Source organism: Oncorhynchus gorbuscha, linkage group LG04 (assembly GCF_021184085.1).
Source record: "Oncorhynchus gorbuscha isolate QuinsamMale2020 ecotype Even-year linkage group LG04, OgorEven_v1.0, whole genome shotgun sequence".
Taxonomy (NCBI): domain Eukaryota; kingdom Metazoa; phylum Chordata; class Actinopteri; order Salmoniformes; family Salmonidae; genus Oncorhynchus; species Oncorhynchus gorbuscha.
In genome coordinates, this window is record NC_060176.1 from 57,242,445 (window position 1) to 57,268,162 (window position 25,718).

A 25,718-nucleotide genomic window follows, 5' to 3' on the forward strand; every position below is an offset into this window, starting at 1 on the left:
ATACTCAGTCACTGTATCTGTCAATGTAATTCTGAAGAGGCTACCCGGAACATATTCCTGTCCAAAGATCAAAACAATCTTGAAGTTTGGTCTAATGTTCTCAGAGCGAGTGCTACAGCCGTGTTGATAGAACTTCGGTAGTGTTTCTCACATTTGCTTTGTTAAAATCCCCAGCTACAATATTGCGGCCTCAGTATATGTGGTTTCCAGTTTGCATAAAGTCCAGTGCAGTTATTTGTGGGCTGTTGTAGTATCGGCTTGAGGGGAAATGTACATGGCTGTGAGTCTAATCGAAGAGAATTCTCTTGGGAGGTAATATGGTCGGCATTTGATTGTGAGGTGTTCTAGGTCACAATCACACCATTAGTAGTTAATCATGAGGGGTATGAACAAAGGATCCAATTCAGGAAAGTCGTATTCCCAGTCGTGATGTTGGAGAGTTACCACCACTTTGATATCCAAAAGTTATTTATGGCTGTATGTAATAGCACAAAACATTTCCTGGCCTAATAATGTAAGAAATAATACAAAAAAAATAATAATAATGCAAAGATGCTTAGGAGCTGGAAGCAGAGCTGCCCTATCTGTCAGCGCCATCTAACGACCACTATTTTCATTATATATTCTACCTCTTGGTGATGTCCCTCGGGAACACAATGTCAACTTTCACTGCTATGCGGACGACACACAGCTGTACATTTCAATAAAACATGGTGAAGCCCAAAAATTGCCATCACTGGAAGCCTGTGTTTCAGACATAAGGAAGTGGATGGCGGCACGTTTCACTTTTAAACATAGATATTAAATCTAGGACCCAAGAAACAAAGAGATCTGCTGTTGGATCTGAAAATTAATCTTGATGGATGTACAGTATCAAATAAAACTGAAGGAAATCAGGGTTACTCTGGACCTGAACTATCTTTTGATTAACATATCAAGAATATTTCAAGGGCAGCTTTTTTCCCAGCTTCATAAAAAAATATATATTTTTATATATTTTTTATATATTTTTGCTCCAAAATAATGCAGAAAAGGTAATCCATGCTTTTGTCACTTCTAGATTAGACTACTGCAACACTCTACTCCCCGGCTACCCGGATAAAACACTAAATAAACTTCAGTTCATGCTAAACACGGCTGCTAGAATCTTTACTAGAACCCCAAAATTTGATCATATTAGTCCAGCGCTAGCCTCTCTACACTGGCTTCCTGTTAAGGCTAGGGCTGATTTCAAGATTTTACTGCTAACCTATAGGCTTGCTCCTACTTATCTCTCCGATTTGGTCCTGCTGTACATACCTACACATACCATACGGTCACAAGACACATGCCTCCTTATTGTCCCTTGAATTTCTAAGCAAACAGCTGGAGGCACGGCTTCCTCCTATAGAGCAACATTTTTATGGAATGGTCTGCCTAGCCATGTGAGAGACGCAGACTATGTCTCGACCTTTAAGTCTTTACTGAAGACTCATCTCTTCAGTAGGTCCTATGATTGAGTGTAGTCTGGCCCAGGGATGCAAAGGTGAACAGCAAGGCACTGGAGCAACGAACCACCCTTGCTGTATCTGCCTGGCCTGCTCCCCTCCCTCCACTGGGATCCTCTGCCTCTGACCCTATTACGGGGGCTGAGTCACTGGCTGACTAGTGCTCTTCGATGCCGTGCTTAAGAGGGTTGCGTCACTTGAGTGGGTTGAGTCACTGACGTGATCTTCCAGCCCGGTTTTCCGCTCGAGGTGTGGAGGAGAACTTTGTGGTCTATACTCAGCCTTGTCTCAGGGTAGTAAATTGGTGGTCTGTTGATATCGTTCCAGTGATGTGAGGGATGTGCTTTGGCAAAGTGGGTGGGATTATATCTTGCCTGGTTGGCCTTGTCTGGGAGTATCGTCAGACAGTGTCCCCCCTGTCTCAGCCTCCAGTATCTATGCTGCAATAGTCTATGTGCCGGGGGGGTAGGGTCAGTCTGTTATATCTGGTGTAATTCCCCTGTCTATTCTGGTGTCCTGTGTCAATTTAAGTATGCTCCCTCTAAATATTATCTCACTCCCTCGCTTCCCAGAGGACCTGAGCCCTCGGACCGTGCCTCAGGACTACCTGGCCTGATGACTCCTGGCTGTCCTCAGCCCACCTGGTTGTGCTGCTGCTCCAGTTTGAACTGTTCTGCCTGCAGCTATGGAACCCTGATCTGTTCACTGGACATGCTACCTTGTCCCCGACCTGCTGTTTTGCTTCTCTCTACTGTACCTACTGTCTCGATCTCTGAATGCTTGGCTATGAAAACCGAACTGACATTTACTCCTGAGGTACTACTTACCTGTTGCACCCTCTACAACCAATTTGATTATTATTTGACCCTGCATGTCATCTATGAACGTTTTAACAGCTTGAAGAACAATCTGACCTTAATGGCCATGTACTCTTAAAATCTCCACCCGGCACAGCAAGAAGAGAACTGGCCACCCCTCAAAGCCTGGTTCCCGTCTAGGTTTCTTCATAGGTTCCTACCTTTCTATTGAGTTTTTCCTAGCCACTGTGCTTCTATAGCTGCATTGCTTGCTGTTTGGGGTTTTAGGCTGGGGGTCTGTATAGCATTTTGTGACATTAGCTGATGTAAAAAGGGCTTTATAAATACATTTGATTGATGCAGTAGGTGGAACTCTCTAGGTTGTAAGACGTGGCTGCCAAATTAAATGACCTGGAGAATGACTTGGCAGACCTGGGGGCCAAACACTCGGGAGGATTGCAAGAGGCAGCAGTCTGAGACTGAGGTTGGTTAAAATGAAGAGCTGATCATTTGGACCTGATTTGAGGCAGTCCTCCTAACTTAGTATAGTGGAGGGATGGGCTGTTAGCATGTTTATACAACTTTTCTTCTTCTAAATTAGCATAATAGTGCCAGACGTACAAAGGCTCGCGGGGCACAAACACGTAGAGCTGAGCTAAAGCAAACTGTGAAACATTTGGCACAACCTGGCAACTGCACTGGCTCTGTACTGAACATTCATGCCACAGGGCTACGTCACTAAACTGTAAAACAGACCCAATAACATGAAACAAAACTGATGTGCTTGTTTTTGGAGAAGGTAAAAAGGTGAAGATTTAGGCACTAATATTGTAATTTCGCTTCACTAAAAACATGTTAGGGAAAAGCATGTGTCATGGTTTGCTCACTGTTCCCGAGATATGCAGGCCCTATTAGGGTGTGTCTGAGAAGGCAGACTGTATCTAAGTTTCCATCCAATTGGCAACAGACTTTCATGCGAATATTAAAAAATATGCATAAAGAAAATATGCACATTTTCCCACGAGTGGTGTGTTCCACCAAATGGACTTGTTGCGTATAAAAATCAGTGTGACGACGTAATGCACATAAAATGTTTTATTTTTATTTTTTTTGCTTCAGTTTTCATTATCCAAATAGAAATATCAAGTTCAATGTGTTTCCATAGCATTTTCAACTCATTAAAAAGCAAATAAATAGATAAATAAATAGCAGATATGCAGGTAGGCTGTGCTACATTTTGAGATTATTATGGATAAATTTGAGAGATAATTTTTATTTGTCAAACTTGAGTCAAGCTTTGATTATGTCACCAGAATATTTATTGGAAAAGAGCATCAAGATCAACATGCACTTTCACCACCCTGTGAAGTTCATCATAACTTATTTTACCTGTAGCCTAATAAACTGCATGGTTTCCCAAGTCGTAGTGGGAGGTCCACACACCATATCACCATACCACACACCCTATCACCATATTACACACCATACCACACACCATTCCACACACTATATCACACTCCATATCACCATACCACACATCATATCACTATATCGCATACCATATCACCATACCACACACCATACCACCATACCACACACTATATCACACTCCATATCACCATACCACACACCATATCACTATATCGCATACCATATCACCATACCACACACCATACACTATATCACACTCCATATCACCATACCACACACCATATCACTATATTGCATACCATATCACCATACAACACACCATATCACCATATCACCATATCACCATACCACACACCATATCTAACCACTAGGCTACCCTGGGGCGGCAGGGTAGCCTAGTGGTTAGAGCTTTGGACTAGTAACCGGAAGGTTGCGAGTTCAAACCCCCGAGCTGACAAGGTACAAATCTGTCGTTCTGCCCCCGAACAGGCAGTTAACAGGCAGTTAACCCACTGTTCCTGTTCCTGAAAATAAGAATGTGTTCTTAACTGACTTGCCTGGTTAGTTTAAGTTTACATCAATAAAGCTCATAAAAGCTGTTTCCGCCTCCATTTCTCACATAAATGATCAAATTATCTGTTGGAATTTATAAAATTGTACCGAAACTTCCATCATAGCTGTCGTGAGTGAATTTTATTATTTTATACGTTATGACTTTACTCGCATAAAGACAGTGGATGGAAACGTGGTTTGTTGCATAACATTGTATGGAAGCAAATCCCAGCCAAAACTCTCAGCACATTTTCCAATGGTTTCATTTTTATTAACTTACAAAATAGTATCAGTCATTGTGTCTGTGAAGAGAAATAAAGAAGAGACACTGAAATAAATAGGGCGAGGGATGTAGTAGCTAGCCATCTCCCACTCTTTAGCCTAGTAGTGTCCTTTCTAGCCTCTGTTGCCTCCCACTCCAGCTCTGTGGCTTGACACAAGCAATGACATGCCAGGTTCCCCACTGTCTGCATTGATCACTAGATCTATGCTTCTATAGAGGCTGATGAGAGCTGTGCTCAAACACCACCCTCAATGCCAGCCAATGCTTTAGTTCACTCCCAGCTCCCACTTTTCTACCTATCAGGAGAAGCTGGCTCAGATGCAATACGCAAAGTAACTCATTCCTCTTATTATTTGATCAGTTCCGCTATGCGTCACGTAAGAAATTATTAAATTAAATCAACTTAACATGACATTCAGGTTTGGGGATGGTACAGTAGCATTACTGCAATAGAATTGTCCCTTTCTGATCAGTATCAATCCAACTGAATCTTAAGAACTAGTCGGGTACCTACTATTTTATACAAAGTGTGAGTTCTAGGTAACATGAATCCAAACTGAATCAGAAGTAACATTTTGGCTTCGGAGTCAGAGTATGTGGCCAAAATCACGAGACTGGGTCTACAAGCAGTGCCAGTGCACTAGAAAGTGTCCCAATCCCAATTCACAAAAATCACAAGTCAATAAAATGCCCAAACTTCACCTTCAAAACAGCCAATTGCTGTCTTAGAAAAACAGGACACCGGTCATTTAGTCAGTGAGCAATAAAACTGTTATCTGCTGGTAAGATGGAAGTAATAAAATGGGCCGTTCCGTCTGTCTGAAGCCATTACTGGACCACGTAATACATAAGACCTGTCATTGGAAACATCATTTTTTGTCTCTCGCAATTATCAAATCCACAACTACTGCAGAATAAGACATTTTGAATAATTGTTAATAAAAACACTTTGCACGGTTCCTTATTAGCTAGGTAAGGATATTTTATGCATAGAATTAGTGCTAACACCGTGGAGGTGTCATTAAGCAGTGTTGTAAGGAGCTAGATAACACAAAGTAAATCATGTGTAGCCTAATCCATGCAATTGCGCAAATCATCATTTACAGCTCATCACTAATTATAAGCTTAGGAATCCACACATCTCAGAGATCTCATTTGTTTTCATGAGAGAAAAAAAATTGAATCTATTCTTTTTCTCTCTCCTGAAAACACCATTTAAATGTCAAATCAAATTTTATGTCACATACACATGGTAAGCAGATGTTAATGCGAGTGTAGCGAAATGCTTGTGCTTCTAGTTCCAACAATGCAGTAATAACCAAAGTGTAATCTAACCTAACAATTCCACAACTACTACCTTATACACACAAGAGTAAAGGTAAAACATAATATGTACATAAAGATATATGAATGAGTGATGGTACAGAACGGAATAGGCAAGATGCAGTAGATGGTATCGAGTACAGTATATACATATGAGATGAGTAATGTAGGGTATGTAAACATTATATTAAGTGGCATCGTTTAAAGTGGCTAGTGATCCATTTTTTACATCAATTTCCATTATTAAAGTGAGCTGGAGTTGAGTCAGTATGTTGCAGCAGCCACTCAATGTTAGTGGTGGCTGTTTAACAGTCTGATGGCCTTGAGATAGAAGCTGTTTTTCAGTCTCTCGGTCCCTGCTTTGATGCACCTGTACTGACCTCGCCTTCTGAATGATAGCGGGGTGAACAGGCAGTGGCTCGGTGGTTGATGTCCTTGATGATCTTTATGGCCTTCCTGTGACATAGGGTGGTGTAGGTATCCTGGAGGGCAGGTGGTTTGCCCCCTGTGATGCGTTGGGCAGACCTCACTACCCTCCGGAGAGCCTTACGGTTGTGGGCGGAGCAGTTGCCGTACCAGGCGGTGAACACAGCCCGACAGGATGCTCTCGATTGTGCATCTGTAAAAGTTTGTGAGTGCTTTTGGTGACAAGCCAAATTTCTTCAGCCTCCTGAGGTTGAAGAAGCGCTGCTGCGCCTTCTTCACAACGCTGTCTGTGCGGGTGGACCAATTCAGTTTGTCCGTGATGTGTACGCCGAGGAACTTAAAACTTACTACCCTCTCCACTACTGTCCCGTCGATGTAGCTCCCTCTGCTGTTTCCTGAAGTCCATGATCATCTCCTTTGTTTTGTTGACATTGAGTGTGAGGTTATTTTCCTGACACCACACTCCCGAGGGCCCTCACCTCCTTCCTGTAGGCCGTCTCGTCGTTGTTGGTAATCAAGCCTACCACTGTAGTGTCGTCCGCAAACTTGATGATTGAGTTGGCCACGCAGTCATGGGTGAACAGGGAGTACAGGAGAAGGCTCAGAACACACCCTTTTGGGGCCCCAGTGTTGAGGATCAGCGGGGTGGAGATGTTGTTACCTACGTCACCGCCTGGGGGCGGCTCGTCAGGAAGTCCAGTACCCAGTTGCACAGGGCGGGGTCGAGACCCAGGGTCGACGGGTTTGGAGGGTACTATGGTGTTAGGTATTCCTCTTGTCCAGATGGGTTATGGCAGTGTGGTTGCGATTGCGTTGTCTGTGAACCTATTGGGGCATTAAGCAAATTGGAGTGGGTCTAGGGTGTCAGGTAGGGTGGAGGTGATATGGTCCTTGACTAGTCTCTCAAAGCACTTCATGATGACGGAAGTAAGTGCTACGGGACGGAAGTAAGTGCTACGGGGCGGTAGTCATTTAGCTCAGTTACCTTAGCTTTCTTAGGAACAGGAACAATGGTGGCCCTCTTGAAGCATGTGGGGACAGCAGACTGGGATAAGGATTGATTGAATATGTTCATAAACACACCAGCCAGCTGTTCTGTGCATGCTCTGAGGACGCGGCTGGAGATGCCGTCTGGGCCTGCAGCCTTGCGAGGGTTAACACGTTTAAATGTTTTACTCACGTCGGCTGCAGTGAAGGAGAGTCCGCAGGTTTTGGTAGCGGGCCGTGTCAGTGGAACTGTATTGTCCTCAAAGCGAGCAAATAAGTTATTTAGTCTGTCTGGGAGCAAGACATCCTGGTCCGCGACGGGGCTGGTTTTCTTTTTGTAATCCGTGGTTGACTGTAGACCCTGCCACATACGTCTCATGTCTGAGCCGTTGAATTGCAACTCTACTTTGTCTCTATACTGACGCTTAGCTTGTTTGATTGCCTTGCGGAGGGAATAGCTACACTGTTTGTATTCGGTCATGTTTTCGGTCAAATGTATGATGAGATGTGTGGATTCCTAAGCTTATAATTAGTTATGAGCTGTAAATATTAATGGTGCCATTTGTGTTAGGTAATATCTGTAGGACTGTGAAGATGATTATGATTAGCGCAATTGCATTAGGCTACACATGATCTACTTTGTGTTATCTGGCTCCTTACAACACTGTTTGATGGCACCTCCACGGTGTTAGCACTAAAGCTGTGTGAACAGGGAAAGTCCCCCCCTCTGTGTTTCAGGTCTCATTGCTAAATCATTCTCAAGAGGGATTTCCCAAACCCATTTCCTTTTACAGTTAGTGCATATTACATTGCATTACATGACACAGTTATAAATAATGTTTTGATGGGAGAGAGAAAATGGCAGTAAAAATGTAAATAGAGAATCAATAAGTCATAAAAGTACAGCATACCTGCTTAATGTGCATGTATGTCTCGGACATGATTTTCTCAATGCGCCCCAGATTGTAGGTCACAACCTTCTGGCCCTGCTGCCACGCCCGGTAGGCATCCATCAGAAGTGTTTTGCCTGACTCTACGTCATCCAGGAGCTTCCTCTTCCTGCTGGGCCTGCGTAGCGGCCCCTGGGCTTGTCCCAGCTCTGCTCCACTGGCTGACACTGGGCCCTTAACTACCAGGCCCTGGAGCTGCTGCTGTCTGGAGCTGATGCTCAGGTCTTCCAGAGAAAGCTCTGGTGCCCGGTTGCTCACAGCCACTTTCTCCCCAGGCTCCAACACAGTTCTGTGGGGCTCAGTGTCTGGTTGGATGCCCTGAGAGTCTGTGGTCTTGGAGGGACGCCCCCAGTGGCCAGTGTCCAGCTCCATAGGCTCCTCTGGCCCTGCTCTGGCACCCTCCCCTGCAGCAGCCTCCACCTTCCCACATGGAGTTCCCTGCTGCTGATCCCCCTTGTCTCCGTCTATGGTGAGCAGGGCTGGCTGTGCCTGAGGGGGCTCCTGCAGCCCAGAGTCATGGCCTGGGGCATTGACCTGGGTCCCCTCTGTGAGCCCCGGCTTCTTAGGCAGTGCTTGACTGCGGCCTTCTGCGCTGGGCCTGTTGGACGTGTCCGTAGTCGTCATCTCATCCATGGAAGGCTGCGCCGACACCTGAGAGAACAGAGCCTGTCACAACAAGGAGAGCACGCCAAAACTATAAACCCTATAAAATACGGTCCTCTCCATATGTGTAGTGCTTTGGTTCCGTACCCCTGTGAGTTTGTTCAGATTGTCCTCCAGGACTTTTACAGCTAGGAAAAATGCTCTCTGGGCCAAAACCTGACGATCCACATCCCGCAAATACTTCCTTTAAGACATGAGAGGGAGAGAGAGAAAGAGAACGAGAGAGGGGGAAAAGACAAGAAAACTCAGATGAACAGTGCTTGTAGCGTCACTACAGACCTCCTGGTTCGAATCCAGGCTGTATCACAACCGGCCGTGATTGTGAGTTCCATTAAGCGGCGCACAATTAGCCTAACGTTGTCCGGGTTTGGCCGGTGTAGGCCGTCATTGTAAATAAAAATAATTCTTAACTGACTGGCCTAGCTAAAACAAAGGTCACATTTAAAAAAACAAATTCACAGAAAAACACAAGAACAACATGTTGCCATGAAACACAGAGAGAAACATGGTTGAGTCACGAGGGAAATATCCTTACTTTCCCTGGTCAGGGGTTCTCTGGAGCATGAAAGAGACTTTGAGCAGCGTGTCGTGGTCCTTCAGCTGAGACAGCACCTCCAGCAAGAGAACGATGGATCTGTTCATATGAGATGCAAAACTGCCGGGCCGATCAATCTCATCCACTGGAATACGCCAGATGCCCTGGAGCAGAAAGATTAGAGGAGAATAGGCAACAGTTCACTAACACTGAACCCATACCTTAATCAACTAAATACCATTTTCCTACTGCTTGGCATTAACGTGTTATGAAGACAGGCTAATGTACTGTATTGATTGTGTCTGTCAGGCTAACTAGAGTTATTTCCCACTAACACACTCACAAGGAAAACAGATTCCACTGGTGGGTTTTTAGTTTTAAATTTAAAAAACTGCAAATGCTTAACTGAACATTGAGTAGGATGTATCTGAAATGTTTTGTTCAATTGAATGTGATGGTAAATACATGATGATTTATTTAATACAGACAGATTGTGAGGGAGGGCAATTGAAAAGGAGAGCGGGCATGACAGTGATATTGTAATGACACAGTAGTGATGGTCGGAGAAAGAACAAAAATGTAAAGTTCCAAATGATTTTGGACGATATTATATTCATACTTTGACTCAAAGTACAGTAAAATGTTTAAAAAAAATAAAAAATAAAAATATATACAACGCATTCGGAAAGTATTCAGACCCCTCAACTTTTCCACATTTTGTTACCTTACAGCCTTATTCTAAAATGGATTGAATCATTTTTCCCCCCTCATCAATCCTCACACAATACCCCATAATGACAAAGTAAACACATTTAGACAATTTAGCAAATGTATAAAAAAAAAAAAAAAACAGAAATACCTTATTTACATAAGTATTCAGACTCTTTGCCATGAGACTCGAAATTGAGCTCAGGTGCATCCTGTTTCCATTGATCATCCAAGAGATGTTTCTACTAGAGGTCAACCAATTATGATTTTTCAACGCCGATACCGATACCGATTATTGGAGGACCATAAAAGTCGATACCGATTAATCTGACAATTTTTTTGTTGACAATTACAACAATACTGAATGAACACTTATTTTAACTTAATATAATACATCAATAAAATCAATTTAGCCTCAAATAAATAATGAAACATGTTGAATTTGGTTTAAATAATGCAAAAACAAAGTGTTGGAGAAGAAAGTAAAAGTGCAATATGTTCCATGTAAAATACAGTGCCTTGCGAAAGTATTCGGCCACCTTGAACTTTGCGACCTTTTGCCACATTTCAGGCTTCAAACATAAAGATATAAAACTGTATTTTTTTTGTGAAGAATCAACAACAAGTGGGACACAATCATGAAGTGGAACAACATTTATTGGATATTTCAAACTTTTTTAACAAATCAAAAACTGAAAAATTGGGCGTGCAAAATTATTCAGCCCCTTTACTTTCAGTGCAGCAAACTCTCTCCAGAAGTTCAGTGAGGATCTCTGAATGATCCAATGTTGACCTAAATGACTAATGATGACTGTATGTGCCATCTAAGAAAGCTAACGTTTCAGTTCCTTGCTCAGAACATGAGAACATATGAAAGCTGGTGGTTCCTTTTAACATGAGTCTTCAATATTCCCAGGTAAGAAGTTTTGGGTTGTAGGTATTACAGTAATTATAGGACTATTTCCCTCTATACCATTTGTATTTCATTAACCTTTGACTATTGGATGTTCTTATAGGCACTTTAGTATCGCCAGTGTAACAGTATAGCTTCCGTCCCTCTCCTCCCTGGGCTCGAACCAGCAACACAACAACAATTTGCGCACGCTAACTAGCCAACCATTTCACTTCGGTTACACCAGCCTCATCTTGGGAGTTGATAGGCTTGAAGTCATAAACAGCGCAATGCTTGACGCACAATGAAGAGCTGCTGGCAAAACGCACGAAAGTGCCGTTTGAATGAATGTTTAGGCACCTGCTTCTGCCTACCACCCCCCCAGTCAGATACTTGTATGCTCAGTCAGATTATATGCAACACAGGACACGCTAGATAATATCTAGTAATATCATCAACCATGTGTAGTTAACTAGTGATTATGATTGATTGTTTTTTATAAGAGAAGTTTAATGCTAGCTAGCAACTTACCTTGGCTTACTGCATTCGCATAACACTCCTTGTGGAGTGCAACGAGAAAGAGGCAGGTATCGTGTTGGACTAGATAAGTTTGCAAGAATGGATACCCCGAGCTGACAAGGTGAAAATCTGTCGTTCTGCCCCTGAACGAGGCAGTTAACCCACCATTCCTAGGCCGTCATTGAAAATATGAATGTGTTCTTAACTGACTTGCCTAGGTAAATAAAGATTAAATAAAGGTTCTGAAAACTCGAAATCGACCCAAATTAAATCGGCCATTCCGATTAAATCGGTCGAACTCTAGTTTCTACAACTTGAGTCCACTTGTGCTAAATTCAATTGATTGGATATTATTTGGAAAGGCACACAACCTGTCTATATAAAGGTCCCAAAATCGACAGTGCACGTAAGAGAAAAAAACCAAGCCATGAGGTCGAAGGAATTTTTCGTAGAGCTCCGAGCCAGGATTGTGTCGAGGCGCAGATTGGGGATAGGTACAAAAACATTTCTGCAGCATTGAAGGTCCTCAAGAACACAGTGGCCTCCATCATTCATACATGGAAGAAGTTTGGAACCGCGAAAGAGATGGCCGGCAGTAAAAGGCACATGACAGCCCGCTTGGAGTTTGCCAAAAGACACCTAAAGGACTCTCAGACCATGAGAAACAAGATTCTCTGGTCTAATGAAACCAATATTGAACTCTTTGGCCTGAATGCACAGAGTCACATCTGGAGGAAACCAAGCCCCAGTCATTACCTGGCCAATAACATCCCTACGGAAAGCATGGTGGTGGCAGCATCATGCTGTGGGGATGTTAAGTCGCTCTGGATAAGAGCGTCTGCTAAATGACTTAAATGTAAAATGTAAATGTAATGTTTTTCAGCGGCAGACGCTGGGAGACCAGTCAGGATCGAGGGAAAGATGAACGGAGCAAAGTACAGAGAGATCCTTGATGAAAACCTGCTCCAGAGCGCTCAGGACCTCAGACTGGGGCAAAGGTTCACCTTCCAATAGGACAACTACGCTAAGCACACAGCCAAGGCCATGCAGGAGTGGCTTCGGACCAGTCTCTGAATGTCTTTGAGTGGCCCAGCCAGAGTCTGGACTTGAACCCGATCGAACATCTCTGGAGAAACCTAATTATAGCTGTGCAGCGACGCTCCCCATCCAACCTGACAGAACTTGAGAGGATCTGCAGAGAAGAATGGGAGAAACTCCCCAAATACAGGTGTGCCAAGCTTGTGGCGTCATACCCAAAAAGACTTGAGGCTGCCAAACAAATTAATGGGTCTGATTACTTATGTAGATGTGATATCAGTTTTTATGATTAATGAGAAGGAAAAAAACAGATTAAATAGATTTTACAAAAAGGATGTAACGTTCCAAAATGTAGAAAAAGTGAAGGGGTCGGAATACTTTTCGAATGCACTGTAGAGTGAGCAATATGTTTGGAACATCAAATCGCAACACATATAATAGTGAGAATCGCAATACAGCTGAGCACCTATGTATCGTGAGGTCCCTGGCAATTATAAGCCATATAGGAGAGGGTACAAGCTCTTCATGTATGAGCATATATTATTCCAGATTTGATATGCGCATTTAAAGATAAATCGATCAGTGCTGATGAGAAAAAAGTAATGGCAACAGCTAAATGCGTGCTCATTTTACTCGCGTAACACCGACAACACTGATAATGTGCATGGGTCCTTTGTTAAATAAAAAGTTACTTTAACAGCATACCCTGTATTCTGTCCAGCTGGCAGAGAACAATGTTTAAACATTCCTTAGGTCTATAGGTAATGGCATGCAAAAACCTGAATAAACTCTGGGTTGAGATAATATTACAGAGATTCAACAGGTCCTTTCGTGTATTCATTGGACCCAGGGGCTGGAAGACAGGCTAAATGGGGTATTTTGGAGTGTCTGTGTAGCAGGCTCCTCAATGGCTGACATCAGGAAACAATTAATGGGGTGAAATGGACAAACAAGCAGGAAGGAAGGAATGAAAGAAGAAAGAAAGAAGAGAAAGAAAGAAAGAAAGAAAAAAAAAGAAAGAAAGAAAGAAAGAAAGGAGGTGAAGAGAAGACAAGAGGAACACATTTGAGCTAAAACTGTGGAATTGGACGATGGGAGCCCTAGTGAGAGAATGGAAAGAGTTGCTGTAGGGAGAAATACAGTGCCTGCAGAGTCGAGGTTGTGAAGGGGCTTTATAGTGACTCCAGGCAGATCAGATCCCTCCAGGCAGGCAGGCAGGGAGGAAGCCTCATTAGCACTGTGTTCTGTCTGGGTTTAGGTGGGTTCAGGGAACCACAGAAAGCAGCACATCAAACACACGTTGACTTGTTAAAGACATGCTCCGGAAGTTTGGCAACTACTAAGTATTTTTTAAACCTCCCGCTTTGGGCTGGATGTGTCAATGTATAATTCATACATGCATAACTTAGGAGCTGAATTACTGTCTTAAGTCTCAATTAGTCATAAAATCCCTAGTATGAAAGCCACAGTTTTTCTGGGAGATGTACTGCATCACTTTCCCTACGTGGGTCAGACCCTGTTAATTTGAGTTCAACCAATGAGCTTTACCCCTCACCATTTGAGTGACGGCTAACAAGAAGCACATCATGCGCACAGCAGAGCGAGAGAGTGCAATGACGTGGTGCACATATGTGGCGCAGTACACAATTTCCAGGGACCACTTTTGGCTTGTGTTGGCTACTTTCAGGACTACTGGCTAAAAGGTATACAAAAGTACTGGATAATCTCTTTAATGTCACTATCTCTGAAGGACTGCTAAGTCTTCAGATCCCTACGAGTATCACAGGCAGCGATCAATCAAATCTAAATACAGATATGTTATAATGTGACAGCATATGTTATGTTGTTACAGTACATGACGACCAATCAACCCAGTGCACACATAATCCCAGCAGGTGTGTATGGACAGGCAAGGTTCTATGCTCCACAGCAGAGCAGATCATGTGAGATGAGCGCAGATGGTTTCAAGTTTGATTTGTTGTATGTACAGGATCTACATGGTATATACACCGTCCAACGAAACGCTTACTTGCATACTTGCAGGTTCCTTCTCGACAATGCAATAGGAACATAAGGTAAATGGCTCAGTAGAATAGAATACAATTTTAGGCATAATTCGGTGGTCTATGTGCAATAAAAAGATTTTAAAACTTGGCAACGAGCAGCCTTAGAAGTGTGTGCGAGTCGGAGGAGAAACTGAGCATTTCACGATGGAACAAAACAAATGAAATGCCTTTATCAGCCTCCACAGACGCAGCGAGCCCCTACACCTGGGAGTCTTTTCCTCAGCCTAACAAACAGGTCCACATTGTCTGTTGACATTTTCAGTCTTTGGAGAGAAGCCAAGCAGGAAATAAATGATAAACAGAACATACCTATCAAATCAAATTGCATTCCAGAGTCAGTCGGCCTCATTTTGTCAAGAAGAGGCAATGAAGACCATCAATGTTAATAAACATTCTATAATAATGATCTGTCAGAACAGCCCTCTTCTACTCTGGATGCATGTTAACCATATTGAATGACCAGCCTGTGAGAACTAGAATTTTTCCTCTAGATGTCTTAACATTTTCTTTATGTTTTTCTAAAATGGTAACCAGCCAAACTTGTTTGTGCTACTTTGATGTTGATTGATCTTCCTGGGTACAAGTGAAATAAAATATATTACAACCAGTTTCAAAAATGACATGACATATACAGCACCGCTGATTATCAAAATGCTTTATTTGTTTTATTCTAATGGAGGTCAAGATATGCTCCATATTTGTTGCTCTCTGCAGCAATTGTTTACAAGCTGTTCATGGGTAAATGTTATTGCGCTCACGGCTTTGTGTGAGAGATGGATGTGTGTTTACACCCCTGGCCCACGCACAGCACACGCTCTATCACAGGGAATTCAAAATGCATTATCTGATCGGGCATTAAACATAGCAACATAATAATGACTGCATCAATAATTCAGGCAGATTTGAAAGAAAGTGCCTTCTGCTCATGCTTTGTCCCTGCTAGCCAACCTTAAGAAAGACAAAGAGAGGAAAAGGAGATTCTCTCCCTATAGTGTTAGGAGGCCTGGAAGCACACAGCCTGGCCACGCCCACCAAACCCCTCCTATCAGAGGGAACCCCTCCACCCCTTCCTGCCTGGGACTCTATATCCACAATCCCACAGTATGTAGCTAATGTAGCAGGTATCCTATCAAATAACAACACCACTGTGATGCAAGATACTATATTCATCTCCATAGAGGGACCATGCTTTTCAGAGTTGCCAGGATTGATTATGTTTCCTGGGGACGCTAGTTATCACTCGTGGGTTATATTACCGTGGATTACACGTCACCCAATCAATTATTTCTGCAAATGTAATGATCTAAAATAGGAAAACTAATAGTCCAATTAATAACACTCAATTAATAAAACAGCCAACTTCCCCTATTGCCTTTTAGTTTCTGCGTGTTGAGTATCTCCCCTTCCTACCTAGCACAACACCTGCTCCTAGCACAACACCAGCTCCTTTCACTCCCCTTAGCCCAGCCATAACCCATTAAATCACCACTACATGCCACACCACTACATGCCTACTTTATGATGTCAGAACACATCACCTCAGGCTCAAACAAACATCTCACGCCGTTACCTCCTATCAAACCATTACACCCGGGGGAAATAGCAACAGGAAATGACTTCTACTACGCACTTTCATACAACCAGTTTACATGATCACTCCATCGCTCTGTATTCTTGAGAAAAGCCAGGTGTAGAGTAATCATTCATCTCCGTTGCGAGCAGATGGCTCAACACAACTTTGCCTCCCTCTCCACAGAAGGGGGGGGGGTGAATCAACCCCACCATGCTCCATGAAAGTACTACACTAACTCCATAAACTGTGGAAGAACTCCACTCACATGAAAAAAATAATACAATCATGTCCTCTTTCCCTAATAAAACAGGCAGAGTGAGAAAAAAAAGAAAGGCGGCAAAGGAGAGACTCACCATCACCAACGAAAGCTACTCCACTTGTGTCTGCGCGTGTATTCTTTTGGATGTTTTCCTGCTGGCTGTAGCAGCACCAGCGGCCCTGGCAGCCATAGAGAAACTCACACTGAGATAGAGAGGGGTGGGCTGCATGCAGGCGCTGGGGCTGTGAAGGCTGCAGGAGACAGCAGGAGAGAAGAGCTGCGCAAGGCAGAGCTGGAGAAAGAAGAGGTGGAGAGGAAGAGGGCAGCAGCCTGGACGAGGGGAGCAGAAACGGTGCTGGCATCAGGGCCCAGAGACTCAGCGTGCCACTGACAGACGGGCTGACTCGCTCCTTTCTCTCTTTCAAACCCTGCCATCTCAAAACAAAAACACCCACACACTCTCAAACTCCCATGACCCCAGCCTGCTAGGTTGTTTTCCCTCCACCCTTCTCGCTCTCACTCTATAGACATCATAGTGCCCACCCCTTTAGACTGTAGCCAGCCAATCAGCGACGGGTCGACTTATTCCCGCCCATAACTGCACACACACACACACAAACAGAGAAGGGAGAGAGAGCAATGAGGAGAAAGAGAGCTAGCGAGAGCAGCAACAAGGAGGGGGAGAGCATGATCACACAAAAGAAAGTGAGCAACAGGAAGACACCGAGAGAGAGGAAGAGTTGGCAAGCTGAAAAAGCTGACTTGGAATAAGCAGCTGATTTGAACGGAGTAAAATGGAGCTATGGGAGGGAGGATAGAGAAGTAGTTGAAGAAGTAAGGAAAGACAGGAATGAGTGTGTCGGCCTAACCTGTACAGTGTTTCCTCTGGAGAAAAACATTTGTAGTGGGGGAAGGGGGTTGGTGGACATTAAAAATATATTATTCTCCAAAATTTATGAAAACAAAATTATGCTGACATCTAAAATATAATTTCTACCTCGAGAAATTGGCTAAATAACATATTGGTAAAATGATTTTAACATATTGGACCGAGCATATAGCTTATGCAAGGTCCATACTATTAGGTATTAGGTATGCTATTAGCAATAAGCATTACTACCTGTAGCCCAACTGATACAGCATAGTGGCTATAAATAAATAGACTGAAGCATGGGGTTGCCTATCTGCATTTACCCTATTGGGCTAATCATTAGTAGAGTTGTGGGTGAGCTTCAAAAAAAAAATCTGCTGGTGGGTGGAATGAAAACATTCTTTCAACGCGTGGATCATTTCAAAAAACATTTCAAAATCAAGATTCCGTGAGTGGCAAGGCAGACATAAGGCTACCAGCCACACATGCATTGTGTGTGTAGCCGGGAACGGTCCCTTATTTGTGTGGTGCTAAAATGTTCCGATTTGTCCACGTGCAGAGCTTATGTTCTTGTAAAACAAGACAACAACCTGCTGACATGATGAGCTCTCCAGCAGGGAGGGTAGACAGACAGGACAGCACCGAAGCGGTGTTAGTGCTACAAAGCCAGACAGGAACTCAGAGAAAGGAACACATTAAAATAGTCAATATATTAAAACATGTTCCACTGCCTTCACACTCCTCCTCCCCTACTTGCTCATACCAACTAGTTCTACTGGTCTCAGCAGCTCCACCTACATAACTCAATGTGCCACACGATGCTAGGTAGACAAGCAAAACACACCCAACATTCCAGTACTGTACAAAAGCAAAACTGACACAGTTACACCACAGTTTATATAAGTACTGGACTCAAGAACACGTTTTTGTATAGCCACAAACACACTTAGTTAGCATCTCGGTGCAATGAAGACAAAGGTTTAAAGTGAGGGAAAAAGCCCCAAGATATATTTCAATGTTAAAAGACTAGAAAGTAATGTAATTCCTCTGAAACAGGATCCACAGAGTCTCTAAACCTATAGGCGGGACAACATCACGAGACTTCCGGCAACACTTATGAAGCAGACCAGGCTGGGGTTTGGGGTTAGAGAAGTCAATGAGAGAAGTGAAAATGTTTTCCTTAGTTGTTCATTTTCTCGAAACCTAAAGGCACAACCTAGATTCGAGCCAATGTCTGTAGTAGTTAAACATGTTATTACTCCAACCTCCTGAAATAACTCGAAGGAGTGGCTTTGATTTGATGGCCTGCACATGCACAGTTCTGCACGACTCGACCGTTAGACCCGGTGACGTGTTTCTATGAGCTAGCCATGATATCGCCTACAAGTGTGATCTGGGATTTCTATTGGGAGAAGCAGTTTCTGCCCATCTTCATACTGTACTGTCTTTGCAAGATCCAGAAAGATGGCATCCATTTTGTCTGTAGCTTGCAGTAGAGTGCATGTGTGGGTGCGTAGGCGGATAAATATGTAAGCACATACAGTGCGTGTGTGTGGGCAACACCATGCCTGAGCAATCACATCGTGACTCTGCAGGATTACGGAATGGAGCAGGCCAGCAGAGCCCGTTATATGGGGTGGCAGAGCTTTTGACCCCCCGATAGAGTTTGTACCCTCCAAGTTGTTTCCCCATAACATAACAAATGGTATATGATTTACAATGCCTGGTCTTGCCAATGGAGTGTTGTCGGGCCTGCCAGTTGTGCACAGCGGTACAGAGGCTATGCCGGGTGTGCGCTCATGATCAGAGGGGGGAGATGCTATATTTAGTAGTTAAAAATCCCAAAATGCATTCTGATTGTTTACCTAGCCATGCAATGTCATAAGGTACCGCATTCATTACCTTGTTTAGGAAGCTCATTGGATCCCAACCAGGACCGGGTCAAATTGACAGTTCTCTCACAAAGGGAATAAAAGTAGTTAACTTTTCCAGACAGCTAATCATCTAGCTAGTAGCTACTAGATTCGCTAAATTTTGTTCGTGGCGAGATTAATAATGACAGCTGGCTAATTTGCATGGATATCCGAAAAAGGCTTTGCATTACCAAGAGCAAAATAAAACGGAGGACCACCATGTCGAGTGTGATGCCGAGCTAACCGAGCAAACGGCTGGCCCGACCATTAAGGTTGAGGAGCCAAGCAGCAAATGTAATACCCACCCATCCCCCACGCTGTCTGCTGACCAACAACATGGAGAAGATCCGGGGCCTAGCACAAATATCATGAGGGTGATATCACAACAAGCACCTGCACCTCCATTACCCCAGCCACTAGCACCTGACAACCTGTTGAATCCAACCAAAAGTGAACCTGTCGAAGCAGAGTTTATTAATTACTGCAAAGTGAAATCGCAACCACAGCCAGCAACAACAATCAGTTTCCTTAAAAGATACGGTGGGCCTTTTTCAACAATGCCGACTGTGATGTTGGCACTGAAACACGAATTTGGCTTAACAATTGGGACGTATACAGCAATGTGCGAAAATTCCTTCTCCACTCTGAAGAACGTATTCAGTGAACACAGACGCAGTATGTTACATCAACAAAAAGCACAGCTTGTCCAGCTGGCGTTTGAGAGGGACCTGACAAGTACATTTTTGTCAGGAAGGAGAATGGAGTCAGAAAATTCTCATGAGGTTCACAACAGCATGGAGGAGACTGTAACTAGTCTAAATGATAAGCTTCATTCATTCATTGGTTTTCCCTCATGTAATCCTTCTGGTTGTTTGGCTGATGTTTTTATGTAATGTGTAGTTTAAGCCTTTGCTTTTTACTTCAATGCATCTTTTGTGTGTTTAATTGATATATATATATACACACATCTTTGCGTTATTTGATGGGTATCAGGACAATGACCAATGTAGCCTATTAGTTGTACTCTGAGGTAATGCTGAAATTGTCAGTGCATCTAACTTTATCCTGACTGAAGGTAGCCTTCTGTCCATGGCCCTGAATCAACGGTTACAGTGTGTGCTTTCTTAATGAACCCACCTTGGGCTTTCAGTCTTCCTGGGGATTCTCTTCAACATCACGTGCTTTCTTGTGTGCAAAATGACAGTTGTGTTTACGGCTGTTATTTTTTTAAATAGGCCTACATGTTTAAACAATTTGTATGTTGGACCAATACCGTGTGTAACTTACAAAAACAATTAGGAAAACTTTCACTCTATTATCATTCATTTGTATTAGTCATTATGAGATAGGCTGGTGTAAAAGTGATGTCAATACTATGAAAATGACACAGCCTACTTTTTCATCCCCTCCCTGCTCTCTTCCTATAGTGCGCCGGTGTTGCTCTCTTCCTATAGCGCGCCGGTGTTGCTCTCTTCCTATAGCGCGCCGGTGTTGCTCTCTTCCTATAGCGCGCCGGTGTTGCTCTCTTCCTATAGCGCGCCGGTGTTGCTCTCTTCCTATAGCGTGCGGGTGTTGCTCTCTTCCTATAGCGTGTGTTGCTCTCGGAATGGGCCTTTGCTCTATTCGTGGCAGATTCAAATTAGCTACTGCCATGTAAGAAAATTCGGACTATAAAATATGCAATTAGTTTGATTTAGTTTATATTTCTTAAACTCTCCCACACAGAAAATATTGCGCACCTGGAGAAGTGGTAGCTGGGTTCCGCTCATTGCATCGTGTCACAAATTCAACCGAAATGTAGCCTATAGTTGTAATGATTTAATTTTAAGCTATGAAGCCTATCTAAAGAAATCCTAGTTTTGCCCCCCCTCATGGATTTAACCCCCCCCCCCAGGACTGTCATCCTGGAGCCCAGCCTGCAGAGCAGTCAGCCCTGCACAGCCCTGCCTGAGGGAGCAGGCCAGAGGACTTAGGCCTTTATTTACTGGAATCATCAACATTATGTTACAGCAACTGTAAACTAAATATATATATATCAAATCCATAATATTATTGTCCATCTACAGCTGTGTTTCCATTGGGGATTCCCTGTCATGGTTGATTTCTTTCAGGTCTGGGTTAACTCCAGTCCTCAGAGGCCTGACTGGTGTCACACTTCTGCCCCAGCCCCATCTAACACACCTGACTCCAATAATCATCTAATCATGATCTTCAGTTAAGAATGCAATTTGTTTAATCAGCTGTGTTTTCTAATAAACCTGTTTAGTTACTACATTATACATATTCTTCGATGCACAACATTTACGATTGGTGAAACACAAGATGATTGAGACTACATGAGAACAGTTTTAAGAAGGCTTACTACCAGTCAAACAGAGGGTGCTGCATGCCACAGTCTGGAACATGTCAAAACAGCAGAATATAGGTTAGGCTACTCTTGATGGTGGCCCAGTTGATGTAACACCAGCCAAAACCAGATGAAAACTAGGCCAGTGTGACCTACATTAGGCTGCAATATAGGACTGAGTACAGTGATTCTCAACTGGAGGGGTCGTGGCGACCCAAATTTGGGTCACGGGAGGTTTCGAATGGGTCGAGGGTGTCTGAGAACTTTATTTTTTCAAATTGAAATGGAAAATACTCCAGTCTGAACTTAAACTGCTAAAACCAGTTAGAAGGGTGTAATGAGCCTGCATTTTTGAATAATTTAAAATCCGAACTTTCTTCAATTAGTACTGACAATAGAGCTAATAAGATCACTATTTAGGAACAGTTGGTTAATTTTGTGTTTCAAACCAGTGAACTTACTAACATTCTTTATCAAGAATATGGGCAGCATTTATTACTAACAATGGAAAAGGTGGGGATGTAGTTCCCTTGTCATATACACTGAGTGTACAAAACAAACCTGCTCTTTCCATGACCAGGTGAATGCTATGACCACTGTTAAATTCACTTCAATCAGTGTAGATGAAGGGGAGGAGCATGAGTCAACATTGGCCAGCATCCCTGTGGAAAGCTTGACACTGTGTAGAGTTCATGCCCTGACGAATTGAGGCTGCTAGGAGGGCAAAAGGGGGTGAAACTCAATATTAGGAAAGTATTCTTACCGTTTTGTACACTCAGTGTAAATTGCTACATTGACTATCAATATAGCATTAAAAATAGCTTTCCAGATGGCATTTTGCCAATTTTGCAATGCAAATATTGGGTCGTGACTGAGACAATCTGGTCCCGAGGCAAAACCAGTAGTGAACCAATGATCTAGAGAAACCCTTATTCAGGTGGTGTGGCCTGGCCTCCCCATTGAAAAACACTCCACTGAAGACCAAGTCCCATCAGGTAACCTATCATCTCATGTCTAATATCATCTCTCATCCAGCCATTTGGTCATTCTGTCACTGAGGAAAACCAGCACAATCATTGTCCCCTCTGTCACACAGAAGGCACAACACATATCACCACTGACAATGACTGGTCTGTCTGTCTGTCAGGCTCAGGGATCAGTGATACTGAAGTCCATGGCAGACAAGACAACAGCTGTTGAGTCACACCACTGCTGATTTTCATCTGACTTTTCATGTGACCTGGGAAACCTCCTCCGAGTAGGCCTACTCCCTGGCTCAACACCAGCAGTGACATTACTGATCATTGTCCTCGTCTCCAGACCCTCCACAGACCGCCACACATGCTTCAACTCATGACAGTGCTACCTGGGACTCCATACATCCAGGCTTAAAGCTACCATACAATAACATGCAAAAAACATATTGCATGGATAACTGGGACTAAGAAGAGTTGCAGCAAGGAGAAATATCTCTTGGAGGACTTACAACAGGATGTAATGAGAAGGTTGACACACTAAGTATGTAATTCACAGAAGTACCCTTTTCATTTAAGTTTAAACAACTGATGCAATGTTGGAATCTCTAAGTCCTCCCTCCATTGTTTTAGCTATTAAGGGTCTCTCCTGGTGCAGAATGTTATTGCTACAAGTCGAGGAGGAAGTCGATTGGAAGACACGCCAAATTAACTCAGCATTTCCTTCCAGTCACTGACTTTGATTAGATTGAGTCAAATTGGGTGTAAATTCTGTAACTTACTATTGAGTTTGCAATATTCCAAAAAAGAACTTCACTTTCCAAACTGTAAAACAAACTGAGAACCAGGACTGGTGCATAGTAATGGTTAGCCAGGTGAGTAACAGGACCTAGATAGCAGAGCTGGCTTGGTGAACTTACATTGAACAGGTTTGTCTTGTTCCTCTCGCAGAAAAGTCCTTGTGCTGGCATGTGCTTCAGCTGTTGCCATGGGACACTGCTTCCTAGCAACACATCTCGTGCCCACCGCAGATTCTAGGAAAACATAAAACATAATCAGAAGACTGGGGATTTGAAAACAGTCCCTCAAGAGGCAGACCACAAACAAGACTAAAAAAGGTAAAACAGTTAGCTACATCAAACCACAAGTTTTTTTTTTTAATCGCTCTTTTTCATCTGCATCATCCACTACCTAACCTCACTGTTTTGCTACCTTGTTCCCTGTCATAGCAGCTCTGATGGACACAACTAACTGCAGTTTAACAGTACAAAGTGACTGTAGCTGAAGTCAAGTTATTGACATAAAAGTGGTTCTCCCTTTTTAAAACGTCACTGTGATGTTCTGTAAAAACCCAGTGCCAAATGACCTGCGATTACAGGTCCTCCTGTCAATCTCTGACTTCCTGATTAGCCTCAAACTGTCTGTCCCAGCCAATTCATGTTTACCCTAACTGTTTCTGGGAGAACTAGAGGCTTTACTAGAGGGGGGCAGTTCATCCCCAGCTAGAGAGGAGGGATTCAACTTTATATTCAAGTAGATATAGTTCAGCCAATAGTAATTTTTCATTTTTACATAAGGTGTGTAAAGTTGATAATCATTTTACAAGCAGAACAGCATGATCGGGAGGAGAAGCTTCACTTCAAGTTCCAAGCGGTCAAAACCATTTGTTTTTGAGACAAGGGTGTCCTCAAGCTGTGTTCTATTCATTAGGAACAGTACATTGCCAGCAGAAAGTATTCAGACCCCTTGACTTTCTCCACATTGTTGGATTACAGCCTTATTCTAAAATAGATTAAAAAATAGCTTTTTTTTCTCAGCAATCTACACACACCACCTCATAATGACAAAGCAAAAACAGTTTACAGAAATCTTTTCCTAATTTATTTAAAAAAATATAAAAAAATTGAAATATCACATTTCCGTAAGTATTTTGACCCTTTACTTAGTACTTTGTTGAAGCACCTATTGCAGCGATTACAGCCTTCGAGTCTTCTTGGGTATGATGCTACAAGCTTGGCACACCTGTATTTGGGGAGTTCTTCCCAATCTTCTCTGCAGATCCACTCAAGCTCTGTCAGGGAGCATTGCTGCACAGCTATTTTCAGGTCTCTCCAGAAATGTTAGATCGGGTTCAAGTCCGAGCTCTGTCTGAACCACTCAAGGACATTGAGACTTGTCCCGATGTTGTCTTCGTTGTGTGCTTAGTGTCGTTGCCCTGTTGGAAGGGGAACCTTCACCCCCGCTCTGGAGCAGGTTCTCTCTGTACTTTGCCTCGATCCTGCCGCTAAAAAACATCCCCACAGCATGATGCTGCCACCAATATGCTTCACCGTAGGGATGGTGCCAGGTTTCCTCCAAACGTGAGGCTTGGCAATCAGGCTAGAGTTCAATCTTGGTTTCATCAGACCAGAGAATCTTGTTTCTCATGGTCAGAGAGTCATTTAGATGCCTTTTGGCAAACTACAAGCAGGCTTTCATGTGCCTTTTACTGAAGAGTTGCTTCCTTCTGGCCACTATACCGAAAAGACGTGATTGGTGAGATGCTGTCGAGATGGTTGTCCTTCTGGAAGGTCCTCCCATCTCCACAGAGGAGCTCTGTCAGCGTGACGATCGGGTTCTTGGTCACCTCCCTGACCAAGGCCCTTCTCCCCCGATTGCTCAGTTTGGACCGGTGGACAGCTCTAGGAAGAGTCTTGGTGGTTCCTAAATTCTTCCATTTAAGAATGATGGAGGGCAATGTGTTCTTCTTGGGGACCTTCAATGCTGCAGACATTTTTTTCGTACCCTTCCCCAGATCTGTGCCTAGACACAATCCTGTCTCGGAGCTCTACAGGCAATTCCTTCGACATCATGGCTTGGTTTTTGCTCTGACATGCACTGTCAACTGTGGAACCTATATAGACAGGTGTGTGCCTTTCCAAATCACGTCCAATCAATTGAATTTACCACAAGTTGACTCCAAGTTTTTCAAAACATCTCAAGGATGCTCAATAGAAACAGGATGCACCTGAGCTCAATTTCGAGTCTCATAGCAAAAGGTCTGAATACTTATGTAAATGAGGTATTTCAGTTTTGTCATTTTGGGTTATTGTGTGTAGATTGCGAAGGAATTGTTTTTATTTAA

At 43.3% G+C, this 25,718-nt stretch overlaps 1 protein-coding gene across 5 annotated transcripts in view; it reads right to left on the reverse strand.

The window, feature by feature from the left end:
* Positions 1–25,718, reverse strand: part of LOC124034346 (calcineurin-binding protein cabin-1-like) — a 61,371-nt gene that overhangs the window by 17,634 nt on the left and 18,019 nt on the right. For all 5 annotated transcript variants that reach the window (XM_046347428.1, XM_046347427.1, XM_046347425.1 and 2 more), the window contains 4 exons: positions 23,515–23,628; positions 9,435–9,598; positions 8,987–9,083; positions 8,198–8,887 (listed from right to left, as the gene is read on the reverse strand). In XM_046347428.1, the coding sequence (XP_046203384.1) occupies positions 8,198–8,887; positions 8,987–9,083; positions 9,435–9,598; positions 23,515–23,628 (1,065 nt within the window). The remainder of the gene's footprint in view (positions 1–8,197; positions 8,888–8,986; positions 9,084–9,434; positions 9,599–23,514; positions 23,629–25,718) is intronic.